Source organism: Carassius gibelio, chromosome A12, assembly GCF_023724105.1.
Source record: "Carassius gibelio isolate Cgi1373 ecotype wild population from Czech Republic chromosome A12, carGib1.2-hapl.c, whole genome shotgun sequence".
Lineage (NCBI taxonomy): Eukaryota > Metazoa > Chordata > Actinopteri > Cypriniformes > Cyprinidae > Carassius > Carassius gibelio.
In genome coordinates this window covers 5,183,190-5,201,212 of record NC_068382.1, presented here as the reverse complement: position 1 = coordinate 5,201,212, position 18,023 = coordinate 5,183,190, and the positions used below count along the sequence as shown (strand labels likewise).

The 18,023-nt window shown below is 35.5% G+C and overlaps 1 protein-coding gene across 1 annotated transcript in view; it reads right to left on the bottom strand.

The window, feature by feature from the left end:
• The window catches only part of erbb2 (erb-b2 receptor tyrosine kinase 2), a 31,272-nt gene that overhangs the window by 10,880 nt on the left and 2,369 nt on the right, over positions 1–18,023 (bottom strand). Inside the window, exons 2-18 of the mRNA XM_052610842.1 lie at positions 10,861–11,012; positions 10,245–10,434; positions 9,279–9,407; positions 9,123–9,194; positions 6,948–7,063; positions 6,710–6,851; positions 6,494–6,622; positions 6,151–6,277; positions 5,010–5,083; positions 4,751–4,841; positions 4,042–4,244; positions 2,979–3,111; positions 2,660–2,750; positions 1,971–2,125; positions 1,819–1,863; positions 1,189–1,327; positions 484–606 (exon numbers count right to left, since the gene is read on the bottom strand). Coding sequence (XP_052466802.1) covers positions 484–606; positions 1,189–1,327; positions 1,819–1,863; positions 1,971–2,125; positions 2,660–2,750; positions 2,979–3,111; positions 4,042–4,244; positions 4,751–4,841; positions 5,010–5,083; positions 6,151–6,277; positions 6,494–6,622; positions 6,710–6,851; positions 6,948–7,063; positions 9,123–9,194; positions 9,279–9,407; positions 10,245–10,434; positions 10,861–11,012 — 2,111 coding nt within the window. The remainder of the gene's footprint in view (positions 1–483; positions 607–1,188; positions 1,328–1,818; positions 1,864–1,970; positions 2,126–2,659; positions 2,751–2,978; positions 3,112–4,041; positions 4,245–4,750; positions 4,842–5,009; positions 5,084–6,150; positions 6,278–6,493; positions 6,623–6,709; positions 6,852–6,947; positions 7,064–9,122; positions 9,195–9,278; positions 9,408–10,244; positions 10,435–10,860; positions 11,013–18,023) is intronic.

The following is an 18,023-nucleotide window of genomic DNA, read 5'->3' as shown; positions in this document are numbered from 1 at the left end:
TATTATTATCAAACCAAAGGAAACAATTGAATGAATATAATTAATAACTTAGAAATGTACAGTTTAATGTACTGCTTATTTCAAAGTAAAGCAGGATAATAAAAAGTGAGAAGCGAGAAGCTTAGAATCCAGTGTTTTTTGCATCTCAGAAATGCTCGGTTCACAGTAAATAATAATTACTAAATATTCCTGTTTTTATTTTGAAGTACTTTAAAGTAGTTAATTTTAAACAGTAATATCTTTCTTATGTACATTTTTTAGAATTAGTTTTATTATTAATCCTAATAATAATGTTGATTACTCTAATTTAATTGAGGAATCGTGACAGCCCTATAAATATATATTGCATTCTTTGCTTGGGTGATTGGACAAAAAATGTGTCTAGAAGCAAAGATGGCAGTATACTGGCCACATATTTCCCGTGCTATTTGTGCCAGCTGAACAACTAATATTAAGGTGATGAGGAATGGTGACATAGCTGACCTTATAGACCGTGCCGAAGGCTCCAGAACCCAGCACTCGGACTTTCTTCAGCTCTGTCTCCTTGAGAATACGCATCTGAGCTTGGTTCGGCACCGCTCCACTCGGGGTCAGGGGCTCCACCAGCTTTAGGAAAAAAATTAAGATACCTTAAGTCTACGGTACTAAACTAAAACGGCCAAGTCAAACAGACGGCATAAACAGAAGAAATAACCAACCGATATTCACTACATTTAATAGGGGCAGGAACACAAAGTTTGGCAAACCATTCCACATTTTACTCTCATTGTTAGTTATTAGACTCCAGGCTTTTATCAATTCATAGGGATTTTGCAAAAGGTAAAAGGTAAGCAGCATTATTATGCTGCCTTCAAAGATGCCTTATTTGGCCATTTCCATCTTTTCCCATAATGCACTCTGACAATCTCAGTGAACAAGTAAATCTCAAGTAAATATTTCGTAAAGTGTAAATGACAAATTATTTAAAACTGATTTAGTAAAAAAAAAGTGTTTCCATGTGCTATGAAAGTGAAAAGTGAAAGTGACGTGACATACGACCAAGTATGGTGACCCATACTCAGAATTTGGCTCTGCTTTTTAACCCATCCAAAGTGCACACACACACAGCAGTGAACACTTTTCACTTTTGCACACAAAATGTTTACACTTATTAGAGGATTGAGAGATCAGAGGATGCAGATATCTGACCTCATGCTCCTGTTGCATTCTCCTTATGTTTTCTTTCATTTTGTGGTGTTTCTGGCGTCGCAGGTAAAACACCAGCAGTGCCAGCAAAATGAAGAAAAGAAGCACTCCGCCAACTGTGACTGCGACTGTTGTCCCAGCCCTGCAGGGTTGTGCAACAAACAATCATATTTAAGCAAGACAGAGATTTGATATGATTACTTACTAGAATTTTACATATTCTAAATTTGAATGGTGTTAGCCTGAACAAAACTCATCACAACAAGTCTAAAATGTTTTGGGTGGATTTCTACAGTTTCTAGGGCTGTGGGTGGTTGCCAAGTCTAAGAAACCACCCCAGATGTCATGAAACCCTAAATTCATCCTATTCTATTCAGGTCTCTAAATATTTTTCAGGTCCCTCCTTCAAAGACGATTCATTTTTTCTGCCTTGTTTTATTGTCCACCAGAAGAAAAGTGTGATTTCAGTCATAAGAAAAGTAGTCCAACATTCCTCAAAAAGTCACATGATTAGAGGTACTCTGTTAACTCTTTACGCAGTTAACTCTTATACTTCAGATTGGAGGTTTGTTCAAACCATGAGCAGAAATAAAAGTGATGTAGACACTACTAATGCATGTAATAAAGTCTTACCCAGTTTTCTTTTGGATGGGGCACCCCCTATCATCCAGTGGACACCTGATGGTATACACAGAACAGAAAATGAATTCCAAATCTTAAATAGTTGCACATGAGCTGATATAAAACGATGGGATCACGGTCCATGGGCCTAACGAGGGACTCACGAGACAGTGCAGTTGGTTTCGCAGGGCAGACAGTGGTGTGTTTCGTTGGGGTACTTCCACACAGTGTGCTGGTCCTCCTTTACCCCACTGGGGCAGCGATCGACACACACATCTCCGTCTTGATACTGCAGACACTCCTTACAGTGTTCTGGACCCTGCACAAGAAACAGAATTTAAACCTTATAAAATGCTGAGACTGTAAATGGCAAAGGAAATCCTAAAGAAAAATTAAAATGTATAATTTTCTCAACATGTCGTTCTACCTGTATGAATTTTTCCCATGGAACACAAAGTTAATGAATATATTTTTATTTGTAATCAATAACTTTTTTGTTTTTTTTAATTATATATATGTGTGTGTGAGTGTGTGTGTGTGTGTTTGTCTACCTGTAAAAAAAATCCCCACAAGGATAGTAAAACCAGTAAATGTTTTAAGTTGTGGGGACATTTTTTGGGTCCCAGTGACGAAATAAACGTATAAATGATACAGAATGTTTTTTGAAAATCTAAAAATGCAGAAAGTTGTGTGTGAGGGGTAGGTTTAGGGTAAAAGTTTGTACAGTATAAAAACTATGACACCTATGAAACATCCCATAAAACATGGAAACCAGTGTTTGTGTGTGTTTTTGTGCATATATTTATTAAATATTATGTAAATTATATATTTGTTTTTCGCATGAATATCTTACTGGGCCTGTACATGAGGCAGAGTCATTGACTGGTTTACACTCTGGATGGCAAGGGACACAGTTCAGTCCATCCACAAACTCCCGCACTGACCTATGGGAAATGCATTTGATGTACAGTTAAACAGTAAGAGTTTAAAAACCACAACAGCATATGAAACTACATTCTATTGTATGACATTAGCAGTTATTGATATATACAAATCTGAAACTGAAACAATCGAAAAATTCAACAAGCCCCCAATATTCAACATTCTAATAATGTTTATTTTTGTTAGTAAAGCACAAAAAACTCAAATCTGCTCATTCATGCAGTACTCACCCCTGTACTACATTACACTGCTCCACACACTCCGTCCCACGTTTGTAATTCAAACACGACACACACTGACTAGGTCCTGGCCCCCAGCAGCCTGCATCCGCACACAGGGGGTCACAAACTCTCCCCTCTGAAACTACACAAAAAGAAAAAAATTTCCTGCGTTTGATTCTATAGTCAAGTATGTAATGGAATATTACTCATTATGGGAAACTCATAAAAAAATCTATCAAATCCTAAACTAACAATTTGGTTTAGTTGCTGATATTTATATGGCCAAAATAATATTAAATTAACTGTTTATAATGTAAATTGATGAGATCTTTATAACATTTAATATCTTCATAATCTTTATAACTCTACATTTCCCAATAGTATATCTTAGTAAGATGATATTTACATGATTAGACTTATGATCAAAGCTCTGTAAGCCTATTTTTTATTGTGGGGAAAAGTATATAATGCAATTCAAAACTGATGACTGAGAGATGGGCAAATGTATAATGCTAGTACTTAATAGACATTTGCCTACATTATATTATAATTATGTTACTTAAAAACACCATGCTGTGCATTTAGTTCAAGGGTCTCCAAGCTTGGTCCTGGACAGCCAGTGTCCTGCAGACTTTAGCTCCAACTTGCCTCAACACACCTGCCTGGAAATTTCTACTATGCCTAGTAAGACTTTTATTAGCTGGTACTCTGGGACTGCTATGTGTCATGCTTAAAGGGAAAGTTCACCCATAAATGAAATTTTTATGTTTATCTGCTTACACATAGGGCATCCAAGATGTAGGTGACTTTGTTTCTTTAGTAGAACACAAACAGAGATTTTAGTAGAACACAAACAGAGATTTTTAACTCAAATCGTTGTGGTCTGTAAGTCATATAATGGAAGTGAATGGGAATCATGGCTTTGAGAGTCAAATAAACATACAGAAACAAAACTCTTTTGACTCTCAAAGCCGTGATTCCCATTCACTTCCATTTTATGAGTGAAAGACTGCAACGGTTTGTGTTAAACATTTCCGTTTGTGTTCAGAAAAACATCAGAATGGGCTTTTACCACATGTTTGCTGGTCTTGGTTGTTGTTGCTGATGAGGTTGGGTCCCTGTGTGGGGTGGAGCAGCGAGCTCCAGGGCAGAGAGGAGGTGTAGCACAGTCTGGAGTTATTATGAATCAGTACTATGCCTCCACTGACACTGCGCAAGGAACGCAACCCGAGAGACTCGATCTGCAAAGACTGAACTCCCAAAGAGAAAACACCCCTGCAGAGATAGAGAGCCATGATTTAAATACATTAACTAGACAATGAAGAAGATTACTATATTTATACATTAATGCTGAAAACTGACCGACTTGCATGAACAAATGTACTTGTTATAATGCTGAATCGTTCTTGGTGTGTTTCAGGTGATAAAGTTACTAATCTACCATAGCCCCATTTGTGTGTGTCAATCATTATTTTGACTTCTAAAGTGTGACCAACACTTTCATAAATTAACTAAGAACATTCTTTTCTCGGTCTGTGTGGTTAGAATAGACTAGAATAGAAAAGAAAACTGATACATCATGCAGCAGGTGTACAAGATAATCATTAACCTTTAGAGCTAACAGGAAACTGCAGGTTTGATAAGTCTAACTGCGTCAGACAAACAAGAAAAGTGGGTAAATAGTCCAGCAAATCACATGTTTAAAGATGGAAATAGATAACAGGATATGGGGAACAAAAAACAAACTACATTTCAAATACAAACCAAATACATATACTTACTTGTAAAGCATTCTTCCTCTGATGACCTTCAAGTTCTCAAAAACACTCAAATCAAGCAAATTGTCTGGCCATGCATCTATGTACAGGTATCCTAAAATACAAATATAATGTTATTGCAAATTGCATTTAATGATTGGCTGGTATAGCTAGTACCGCTGTTATGTAGATTTTAGCTCTCAAAATACAGACATCTGTATAGATACTGTATATTTCCTTTAAAATCTTTATGATCCGAGTCTATCTGAACAGTGATCTTCACCTGTGATTTCTTCTATTGTCTTTAACTTCTCCAGGTCACTCCGCTGCAGTCCAGATGAATTGGTAGCTGCATTTCTGTATGAAATACACAGAAGATTTTAATACAATAAGTGTAACAATAGGTTTAACAAACCAATCATGTATAAAATAATTTTAATTAGAATAAATTATTTTAAGTCAGTTATTCACACTCATGTCATTGCAAACCCATATGTCTTTATTTCTTCTGTGAAACCCAATAAGTGAACTTTTTTTCTGTATAATGAAAGCTTTTCAGGAAGCAGGAGCTTTCAAGCTTTAAAAGGTATTATACATATTCAACCTTGACATGTCAAGAAACTTCATGCCACGTTTACGGTCAATAGCCATCTCTCCATCAAAATTTGAGAATTAAACTTGAAAAAACTGATTATTGCATCAAACATTTGCAAACAAAGCAATGTTTCCATCCCATGTGTTTAAGAGAACAAAATCTTCACTTCCTGGGAAACTGGCATAAATCATGAGAAATAAAAGAATAAAAAAAGATCTCGCAACCACAGCAGATGAAATGCAATAACAAATGCTTTTATGTCATCTTGCCTTCAGAAGCAAATGTCTGATTTTGTGGCACAATCATGAGCAACAGTTCTTGGACGTAAGTTAACCAAATCATTTTGATGATTCTTGCTCAGGCATTTCAGAATGACAACAATATTTTAGATGTGTGCAATGGGATTGATCTGCCGGTTAGTCCAGTTGCTCAATCACATGATCTCTTGAGGCATATTCATGAGAGTTTTTTGTTGAGAATTTATTCTGTAAATGCTCCCATCATAGTTTATGCATGTTTCCTTGTCGAATAAAAAATGTATTAAAATCTTGCATAAAAATATGTGGATGCAAACATAGCAAATGACAGTTTGAGAGCTGCAGCAAAGGAGAAAATTATTAATGAAAACTCTTACATTTCAGTCTGTTTCTAACACAAAGCTACCATACTAATAGTGCATGATCACTTTTATGATACTTTTTGTAGAGAAATGTTCTTAATATCTTTGTGTGTGTGTGTGTGTGTGTGTGTGTGTGTGGCACAGAACCAAAAGACAAGCAACATGAGAACCAGCCTTGGAATTTTTAGCTGAACAGCTGTCCTTGCTTACACTTTGAAGGAGTCTGAAAGAAAAGCCAAACTGCCGTAGATTTTCTCACAGCCAACGAACATGCCAATGTTGGTGGCATCCACCACTGACACCCCTTGAAGGTTTCCCATTCCTAGTCCATAACACACTAACAGACAGCACATATGCAAATTAATATTATAAGAATGGGAAAAATGATACTGACATATATAGTATATGCAAAGATATATTATATAGATATAGATATATAGATACAACTGTTATGAAGTGCCTTTTCACACATTTGGAACTAAATGTCACTTTAAATTGCAGCCTGAAACATATGTACATTTCAGCCAAAATATGTACACTTATACATACACACCTTTTGGACACTCTCCTTCACACTTTTCACATTTCTGTGTTTCTTGGCCGTCTGGCTCAACAGTGATAACTTCCTTGTTAGCTTTGGGACAGACCATTGTACATGCCACTTCCATTGCCAAATAGTTATCTAAAGGTGTAGAAAGAACAGCATATATAATGTTCTCACAGAGAAAGAAAAAGCAAGGAATTTGGACATAAAACAAGTTGGACATACGGGGACACTGTTTAACACATGTGGCTCCAAAGCTGAACTTTTTGTCCTTGTTGGGTTTGGACTGGAAAGTGTTCGGGTCATAGATGGTGGGTGGGGGGCAGTTGTCTTTACATGTCCCACTGTCATTGAAGTGACGACAGGCCTAAAGATGCAAACACAAAATGGGGCAAAACAGATATTATTTTCATATTTCAATTAGATATGAATGATATAAATGTGATATTTCTGATGTTTTTACCAGACAGTCCGTGTCTTTTGGCCCCGTGCACCCAGCAGCACACTGTACATGACAGCAGTCATTGGGTTTTGTGCCCTTACAGCGCAAACAGCCAGATGAGCAATGCACAGAGGTCACTGTAGAGAAAGCGCTACAAGTAAATTTTATTACATCTCACGGAAAAACACAAATAATTAATCTTGTAAAAATGTATCTTTTTAATCCCTGATAGAAGATGTAGCACTGAACAGATCAGAAATCTTCTCTCATTTAAACTAGATTTAATACTGTTAAAATGAGACTCATTTTGCAACAGAGCACCAAAAAAATTTCCATAACTCATAAAAAAAAAAATATATATATATATATATATAATTAGAAATATTAAAATTTCGATTAATTTCGATTAATTTCGATTAATTTCGATTAATTTTCGATTAATTTGAAATATTTAACGCGTAAAAAAAAAATAACGCAATTAACGCGGTTGCAGTTTTTTTTATTTCCAGTTGTGGCCTATGTGTGTTCAACGTGCAAAGAAATATGGATAAGACCAAGGAAGGACTTTTAGACGGAAAGTTTCAGTATAAAACTCTGCCGGATTACTCTTCAGTCTGCCACAAGAAACATTACTCTTCATTCAGTCTGCCACAAGAAACAGCAACATTAAAATCATGAACTTTAAAAAAACGTTTAAAAAAAAAAAAAAAACAATGACTGTAACAGTGTGTAAATCAGACCTTTCTGTAACGCTAACGTTAATAAGCTTAAACGAAAATAACGAAATAATTGTGTAGCGGAGTATTTTTTGTACACAGTGCCGCGAACTGTCAATCACTCCTGTACGCGTGCATCACTGTCCTCCTCAGCTGCAGCAACTTGCGCTCTCTCTCTTCATCAAGCTTTAAAACAAAAAGGGGACAAAAAGATCATATTGTCTTTGTGCATAGGCTATAGATTAATTAGATAAATGAATATCTAAATTTGTGCCTTGCCGTCTACAGTATTTTTTTAGAACTTAGAAAAAAGATGCTGCAGCCAATGAACAGCCAGCGGGGGCTGCAGGACGACTCAACCTCCGCAGACAGTTTTTAATGTTTATCAGACAATAAATACTCAAGATTTTGCTTTAGTATAACTCACAACGAGTTTCACACACCTTCTCCGGCCACGTTGAGTTGTTGACACTTAACAGTGGGAAAAGCGACACATGCGCTATTCACTTGTGTAACTTAAGGGTGAATGGGTAATGTAGTTTCTGCTCTGGGTGGGATGAATTAGGAAGCTTGCATTGTGAAGGGCGCTCTGAAAATCGGCAGTGCAGGTAAAAGATTAAAACCTCTATTAAAACAGATGTCCAAATGAGCGTACCGGTACGCTACAAGCACGTTCTGGGCGCACGGAGAGGTGGCGGTACGCTCAAGAGCTATATTTGGAAGTGGCAGTACTGAGTACCGGTGCGTACTGGCCCACTTAAAGCACTGGCAATGACTATACTTTGGAATTTTTTTGCAGTCCACTTAGAATTCAACATGGAAATCATTTTTGTTTTTTATTGGCATTGATTGTTTTGAAAATTCAAATGGTACTTACATGCCTGTGTTTTTATTTCTGTAATAAATATGGCTTTCAAGCCAACAGTTAATTTGGAGGATATTGATGGTTTATTGCAGGTATGTTGTTTACATGAGAAAATCTGTGTTACAAGTTAAACAAAAATTCCAATAAACAATCATATTTTGAATTTAAATAGTTTTTTTATCTTGAGTTTACATTAATTATTTACATTTTACATTTACATATCCAAAAAGTTTCAGTCTTTTAATTGCGATTAATCGCGATTAATTTTAAAAAATTGTGCGATTAATTAGTTAATTTTTTTTAATCGATTGACAGCACTAATATATATATATATATATATATATATATATATATATATATATATATATATATATATATATATATATATATATCGTGATAATATATAATTTATTTTTATTACAAAATATCAGGATTACATAATATACTGCACAAATCATAGCATTCTGGGACATGAAAGTTTATTTTGTCAAGTAAAATGAGATGGACTGGAATTTAAACGGCAATCTTAATTAATTTAAACTTAATCAATTCTAAGCCCAACATTTCTTGTTATCAAACCCAAAAAAAACAGTCCAATATGCCTGTGAAACTCACATGTTTGGCAGTCCTGATTTGTTTCTCCCCAGCATCCACTGTTTGAAGGACAATCTGGAGAACATTTGGGACCTGAAAAAAGAGAAATATTATTGAGAAATAACAGTGACGCACCGTCTGATGTCTGGTGATATAGTTCTCTTGAAGTTAACTCACAGTTCTTCGGGATGTCTTGCAGGTGCAGCGGTTTGCTTTCAACTTTAGTAACCGTGTCTTCCCAGTTAATATTCTGAGGAAAGCAAAGTTGAGGATTTCCCCAAATATAAACCCCGCCAAGCAAGATTTCTGTGAAACGTAAGAAACAGTTTTACTCACATGGTTCCACTCACTATTAAAAAAGGAAATATTTTGGAGCTGAGCAAATTTCACATTTGAAATCCAGTCATTTCAACTGGAAGATATGCAATAGGGACTCTAGAGTGAGGAGGACCCCATCGTAGATTTCAAATCAGGGTCAACTTGTTCATGCAAATTCACTCTTTTGACCAAAAGAAAGCAACTTGATTTGAAGTGAGCACTTTGTATTGCTACACCATTTACAATGGACCATTTTGCCCACAAGGTCATGAGTTTTCTATGGGTTCTTACAATTATATTAATTTCTATGACCTTCCGGGCCTAGGTATCACAATTTTAAAATTCCCAGATTTTCCATGACCCTGGGAATCTTAAATAACTATCGGTGCAATGCATTTATTAATTTCATTAATTTGTTTGTTTATACTTATAGTGTACAAATGTTTCTAATCAAACAAGACCACTTTGTGTTCTATAGGAAATAGTTACTAACTAGTAACATTTGCTACCCAGTAAGTCACACTAGCAATTACTATCAAATGACAGTCTGATTTTATCATTTGAGCTGGATTAAGTACTCACAAAGTGCACAAAATATTTTAGAGCTGAGCATAAAAATCTGCATTCACATTTTCACGAAATGTCCTTATAAAATTAAATTAATTTACAGTGAGAATATAAACTTATTTGCGGCATCCCCTAACTAGACTGCTCACCATCCATTTAACTTCAAGTTACTGAAGGAATGAGAGTAGTCAGTAATACCATTTCAAACTTTTGAGTTTTTTAAAACCCCTTTAATTCACCATGTCCCACACTCCTTACCTGTAAGACTCCTGAGGCGTATTTCTCTCAAGCCGAGTCCCGTCTGACTGTGGTGCATGTTGTTATGTACAGCGAGAGCATAGCTGGAGTTATAAAGCTGACTGCCTCGTATGATACGCAGATTGTCCAGAGGAACCGAACGCACTGAGACGTGAGCTATCAGCACATACCCCTGAACCTCCACAATCCCCTACAGACAAACAGAACACAAGCACATCTTTTCATAATTCGATTGACATTGAGACTCATTATAAGTGATAAGCTTAAATAAATAGCAATAATATTATTTTTATCAGCTGTAAAATAACTTTTACTTGAAGTAGTACGCTAAGAAGGGTCATGCATGTAATACACTAGGCCTACCTGTTGAGCTTTTAAAAAAATAATTATGCCTTCGCAATTTAAAGCATAAGCCTATCTATAAAACACTGTCGTAGACTTCCAGAAATATGCTATAGTCAAACTCAGGCATATACACATGATGAATTATACTGTGATAATTTACACAATAGCAAGAAAATGAACAGGAATGTAGAAATGGTTAAGCACCTATATGCATCTGCTGTGTAATAAAGAGCGTTATAGAGACACACACAAACACACAACAGTCCCATACCTGCAGGAAGGAGAGATCTGGATTTCCCTGCAGGTGTGTGATCTCCAGGTTCCCATGAACCACCTGGCAGCCCGTGTACAGCAGCCTGAGCATTTCATAATGATTCTCAAGACTGGAGGGTAAAGCCAACTTCATATCAGTCCCAAGACATACTGAAAAATAAAATAAAGATGCCCACATCAGAAGGCCTGTATAAAATTGTTTTTTTTTCCTCCCTAGATTAGTCCTATTGAAGGTTCACACAGTGATTTTTGTTTACATCACACGGGCCAATATAAAATGCATCTTGGACATACTGACATCTAGCAGTGTGAGGGAAACCTTGGAAACTGAAAGTCTTAATGACAAATAAACCAACCTGCTCTTACAAGAAAACATAACTGCCATTTCATATAAATTTGTACAATGTGATTTCTATGGAGACGTACAATTTGTATTTAAAAAAAATCTGAAAGAAGTAAGCAAGAAGCTGCAATGCTAAACTCAACCCTGTGTGAAGAGATTCATTTGTACAAAAAAATAAAATTTTTGTCCTGAAAAATAATTTGCAAAACCATAAAATAAGTTAACAATTTTCATGAGATTATGTTGAACAGGGTTCTCATAGCAACTAATATATATATATATAATATATATATATATACGAACTGGAAAGTGTCCTAATATACACAAAGAATATTGGCTGATATTTTGATATCCACATTTTTACTCATTAATAACAGTATTGGCCCCAAAAAACCCATATCAGTCGTGCTCCAGTGAAGACCTTTTCTTCTAGATGGCCACCGGGACAAAACCACAGGAACCAGATGAGTCCTCTGCAGCTTGAGTGTTTACTATTGTCATTTTGCATTATTGGCACACTATTTTCCTATTTAATACTGTAAAGTGCTTTGACACAATCTGTATAAAAGCACTATATAAATAAAAGTGGACTTGACTTCACTTTAGCTTCAGTGCACTGTAAACTGCAGGGTAACACTGGCCCATACTGGACTGTAAACCTAGATGATTTAACAACTCTCTCTGCAGGTTCAATAGTCTATTTTTCGATAATATTTAAAGTTAATTCCAGTTTTTCCTGTACATAATTCATAAATCAGTACACATTATATCGAAAGAGCTGTTTTTGTGTACAAACAGAATTGAGATATGTATGCATGCTGATGGGACTGAATAATAAAGTCATTGTTTTCTCCAGTTCACACTTCCTTTCCAAGTTCCGTTGCTCCTCTTTCATCCCCTAACATTCCCTCGTCTCTGTGCTTGAGCAAGTGAGGGGAGGGTGGTTGTCTTGAATAGAAAACAACTCTATTAGTCCATGCCTATGTGGCCTCTTTCTCTTTCCCTCTCATTGTACTTCTGTTTCGAAATAATCCTTTTTTTTTTTTTTACTCCAATTCAAACCTGATTCAAACCTGAAGTGCAGGTGTTTTACACCACAATGTATCACCAATGACATCCAAACAAACATGTTTACACACACACACACACACACACACACTCGATTGTGTGACTTTGACTGACTTATAACATGCATTGACCACCTTATGCGCTGACCACCTTCCCAAACCAGCAATGAAATTATTATTATTTTATTTTTATCAAATACTTGATTGTACAGTTAATAATAATAAATAATAATAATAGCTTCCCATGTTCTTTTTTTGTTCCATTAAACTTTTTGGGATTATGTTTTTATTCTATTTTCATTTCTCTGAATTCCATTTTAATGGTTACATTTTAGTAATCAAAAAGCATGTCTTCCTGAAATACTGAAAACATTCAAACATTTATTGAAAGCTTGAGATTACTGAACCTTAACTTCAACTTAACAATGGTTTATTAAACATTTATTAAACAAAAGTTGAATTTTTAAGCCACTATGAAATAGCCCCTCCCACCCCCCAAAAACAATTATTTTTTTATTTTTCTCCAAATTATTCATTTTTCATTGGCAAAAAAAAACTTTGAAAAAAAGGTGAAAGAGTGAGATATTACAATAAAAATATTTCCACGTTGGAATCACAACTGTCCTCAAACATCTATGTTCCTAAAGACAATGTAGACCGAACAGACGGAACAAGGAACCATACTTTAATATTCACATGAAATGGAAACTATCCTCAGGTACTAACTTTCAGGTAGAGGTTTCATTTGGGCCACCATAAATACCCTAGAGGCAACCCTTATTTACAGCATGTCTACACTTTGTTTGTTATAATATGTGAGGATTCGTAAGCTTGCTTAACTCAGCACTGAACAAAACTTTGGTGTTTTGAGCGGTGAGTGGATTCTGATTAACATTGCATTGCAGGCGCCCACTTATTCAATGGATTTGCAGTGTGCTACAGACACCGGTCATGCTGATGGCATTCCCCATAGTGTGCACTTGAGGATGCAGTGTGTGATCCCATGAAGAGGAACATAATTTCTCCATGCAGACAAATAAAGAATACTGCTGCTGTTTATCAGATATTAATTATTATAGCACATTTAACAGGCTACTTTTTTTATTAAAAATCATGTTAATTAATATATAATTCATTATTTTTGTAAAGAATTAAAAGTTAATATAGCTTCAAAACATACAAGCAAATATAAAGTAATAAAGGGGGGAAAGACGATTACAAGTGATAAACAAAAAGCACATTCAGTATTTGGGAGTGCTTTAAGTATCGAAAGTTTACAGATAATCATAGTTATGGGTTTTTCTTTTTTCTCAGCATTATTGCCATTTGATTATTACAGATGAGATCATAGACACTGGCAGCTTTAATAGACTACATTCACACTAATGCACAGATCCATTTCCACATATCAGATGTTTTGTCCTGTTCTGAAAACATAACTGGCTGTGTTTACATCAATTTTGTTTTATTAAAAAGGATGCAAATGCATCTAATACCATATTGTAAGATGACCAGAAGACCAGAAATGAAAGCATATCTATCACAAACGTCCCATATGCATGGAAAAAGCAAAGCTTCGATTTAAAAACAATGAGTGCATTTTTAATACTCATGTTTTTTTGTTTTTGTTTTTTTTTTATAAATTGTTGTTAAATTGTATGGTTTTCATTATTTCAATTAATTGGACATGGTTTTTGTTTACTAAAAGTTATTTTAAGCATTAAAACTGAATGAAAACAGAAAAAAACAAGGTATATGTGAAAAATAATATTAATAACTGTAAAATAATAATACTAATATTTATGGCTGATTTCAATTATTTTCAAACGATAAACCATCAAGCTTTTATTTTGGTGGAATACTATAGGGGCCCCTCTTTTGTTGACTTCAGGTCAAGGTTTGAGGGAAAAAATAAAACACAACATCGGAAAAAATAAGAAGGATTTCTAAGAGCCCTATGTTTGTAGTAGCAAAACAAGTGACCATCGCCTACACACTGGTGTAGACACATTCCTTGTGTCACTGGAAACTTGTTGTGTCACAAGGCATATGTTCTCTTCACGGCCTCTAGAACAACAGCACAGGAGAGACAGATTGAATATAAATCAGTGCTCTTTACCTGTGCAGTGAGCAAATTCACCACACCTACTCTTGGTGTGCAGCCAAACAGGAAGTAGAGTGTGTACTCCACTAGTAGCGTGTACATTCAATAGGTTTTCAGCTGCCAACTTCTGTTAACCGCTGCTGCCACGGATATTGATCTTACAGAGTACAAGCTGAACATTTCCAGCAACCAAAGATCAACTGCTGCTTCCCAGCTCCTGACCTCGGCTATGAGAAGAGAAACACCAAAGCTTGTCCCAAAGATGTCCCTTATCATCCTTTATCAGTGGGCACAGGAACAGGGTCTACGAGGGGTTTTATAACTTTGTTTGCGTCCTTTGGTCATTGACCTTAAATGCTGCTGAATGGACTAGCCAATGCATCAAGATCAATAAAACTAACACAGCAGTGACAAAAACACTCAAAGGAAGGTTTAAGTACACACGATGATTCTGAATTCAATTTGTGAATCAAGGGCATAAACAAAACATTGTTAGTCACAAATATAGTGCAAAATATTGCATGGAAATATACTTAATTTCATAACTGTCGTCTTCGTTCTCAGCTTTTTACAAAACATATCAGTGCATATTCTATTCTTTCTCTCTTGCACATAGTCACATAACAAACAAGAATTACTCAACCGACAGGAAGAACAGGATTTGGACCAGACCTTGTGTCTCTGTGTTTGTGAAGCGTGTATTACGTGTGTTCTGACACACTGCTATATGCATACCAAAATACTGATGGGATGTACATTTGCATATGCCGGTTTAATGCATGCAGGTATTCCTAACAAGAGAAAGACCTTGCACATACTTATCATATAGAAACCTTTCTGCAGGTAACCAGACACAACAACAGCCATAGTTACACCACTATTTTTTTCTTGCATGATAGTCGACAAGTGCACGGAGTTAGATTTTGATTATCTAGATTTTTTTTCATATGTGTTTGATATTTTCTTTAGCTGTTCAGTTTGCACAATAAAACTCTCTTTGAAAAGGGATTTTTGTTACATTAGTTTTTATCTAGTTATGGGTTAAGCGCTTCTACAGGGCCCATTTTAATGGGAGATATAACATTATATTATAATGGAGTTTTTGCGCAATATTTATTTACAGTATATTTTGTATTTGATCAGTATTTATAGGTAACAGCTGTAACTGTTTGAGAATTTGACACCAATAAATGACATGCTTTTTATATTTTGTTAATTTTTTTAGTTGGTTACTGTGCGACACTGTTTGTGTTCCCTTAAAAGTACTAGAGATGGGCATTTTTAAAAAATATTGTATTAGAATATTTGGGCTCATAAAAAAACAAATATTTAAAGTAGGGCTGCACGGTTCTGACAAAAATCATGATTGTCGATTATTCCCTTGAATTTGTAATTGCGATTTTTTATTACGATTATCAATATTTGCATTAATGATGTTTATACCATTGTTTGATGCAACTGCATGCCATAGGTTTATATGAAAATAAACAAGCTAACACTCTAAACACTCTAACTTAATTTTTTTAGTTTTAAGCCTCAGATGTCAACTGTAATTTGGATTAGTTTCTTCTTTAAATAATAAAAGTAAAAATATAAATGGTATTATAATGTTATACTAAAACTAAAATTTAAATAACAAGAAAAACCCTTAAAATAACATGTAGAAAGAAAAAAAAAATGCATCTAAAGCACACAGAATAACATAAGTGGAATTTGAACAATTAATTGCCTCTTTGAACGATTACGTTACTGTGGCATACATAATTGTATTTGGGATAAGATAGTTTTGATCAAAGTAATTCCAGATTTCGCAAGGCAGATGACAACATTTTTTAATCAAATCGAATCAAGTTGTTAACATTCTCCACAGCGCCACACAGTGCATTAAGTTATAACTGACTTTTAATTTGCGTGCTTAGGATTGATCACGGATTCCCTACATTTACAACCAGCAAAGCCACACATTGTAAAATTAGAATAGTGTTTTTATTTTTCAAATAATAATTACAAATTGAATATTTGACTATTTGAGCACACCCCTAAAAATTAACCTTACTGTTAAGCAGGGCTCTGAACCGGTTCAAGGAACGAAAACAAAACCCGGAAAAGAACGAAATTTTGACAGGAACAGAACCAGAAACAGAAACGAAATAAAATTGTATAGTTCCGAACAGAATCGAAAATTTGAAATACCCATTAACCTGTTAATAACGTTATTTTATTGTTCCATTTAATATTTGAAATTTGCTGTCAACCAATCACAAATTCCAGCAGTATGTCATATGCAAATGTGACGGTGAAGCCAACGAGTGAAATGTCTGCTCAGCTGTGAACTCATCTTAGGTAAGTCTCAATGGCAATGCACCGCCTTCAGGGTCGGATTAATATCAAATTGGCCTGATGACGCAGTGCAAGAAGGCGTTGGTGCATGTGCATTCGACCCAACGTTGGTTTCAGTTTCGTTTTAGCCTAAATTAATTAGTTTTAGTTTGTCGTTAAACGATCTATTCTTCGTGATCCCATGTTTTAAACTTTAGTTAGTGTGTAATGTTGTTGTCAGAGTATAAATAATATCTGTAAAATTCTAAAGCTCAAAGGTCAATGCCAAGCGAGATATTTTATTTAACAGAATTCGCCTACAAAACACGACCCGTTTGGACTACATCCCTCTAGTTCCTGCAGTAATGATGGCACTAAAACTGTTTTTTGTCTAACCTCCGCCCACAGGAATAAACAAACAGGGGGGCGTGGCCTTGTTGAGGAAGAGTTGCGTTTGTGTTTGTCGCCATGTCGTCGAAACGCTGTTATTTTCTGTTAATCACCTTTGTTTGAGCTTCCCAGGGACGCTGTACTTGGAGATTAATGGTTACAATTTATGTTTAACTCGGTTCCCGAAAATTATAATCCATATGTAAAACTATGTGCAGCACATTTTGCTGATGACAGCTTTCTCAGTCTCAATCAGTTTAATGCCGGATTCGCAAAAAGATTATTCTTGAAAGATGGAGCAGTTCCCTCTTTGTCTGGAGAAGGCGTTGTTTATGGACCACAACCGGTAAGTTGGTGCGTTTAACAGTTTCTGTAACTTATTACACAAAGGGCAACTTTGTTTAGCTTTGTTAACTAGATGTTAGGGCTATGCAAAAAAAATCGAATGCGATTTTCATGCGTATCTCGTCAGTAAAAACGCTCCTGTGATTAGAAGTACATCTCCAGCACATGCTCCTGCCCACTTGCTTCTCAAAACTATCCCAATCGCATTTCCAGGAGGGCAGTGTGCGCTAAGCTGGTGTCGAATCACAACACAGGAACCACTGGCCCAATCAGAACTCGTCACGTATTTCTGAAGGAGGGACTTTATAGAACAAGGAAGTCATCAGCCCGTTTTTATGACAGTGAAAACAGCGGTATACTGATAGGTGAATTATGTAAAAAATACTGTTTTTTTACATGCGAAACATGAACACACGTTATATTGCACACTGTAAACACAATCAACGAAAAATCACGAAAAATGGGACCTTTAATAAGGCTATAGCTTCTTATATTTTTAAATCTTGTTCTTTACTAAATACTGTTAATTGAAATTATTTTGTCGTGGAGTGAGGGGAACTAAAATAGCCTAGCGGAGCTTCTCAAATTTACCG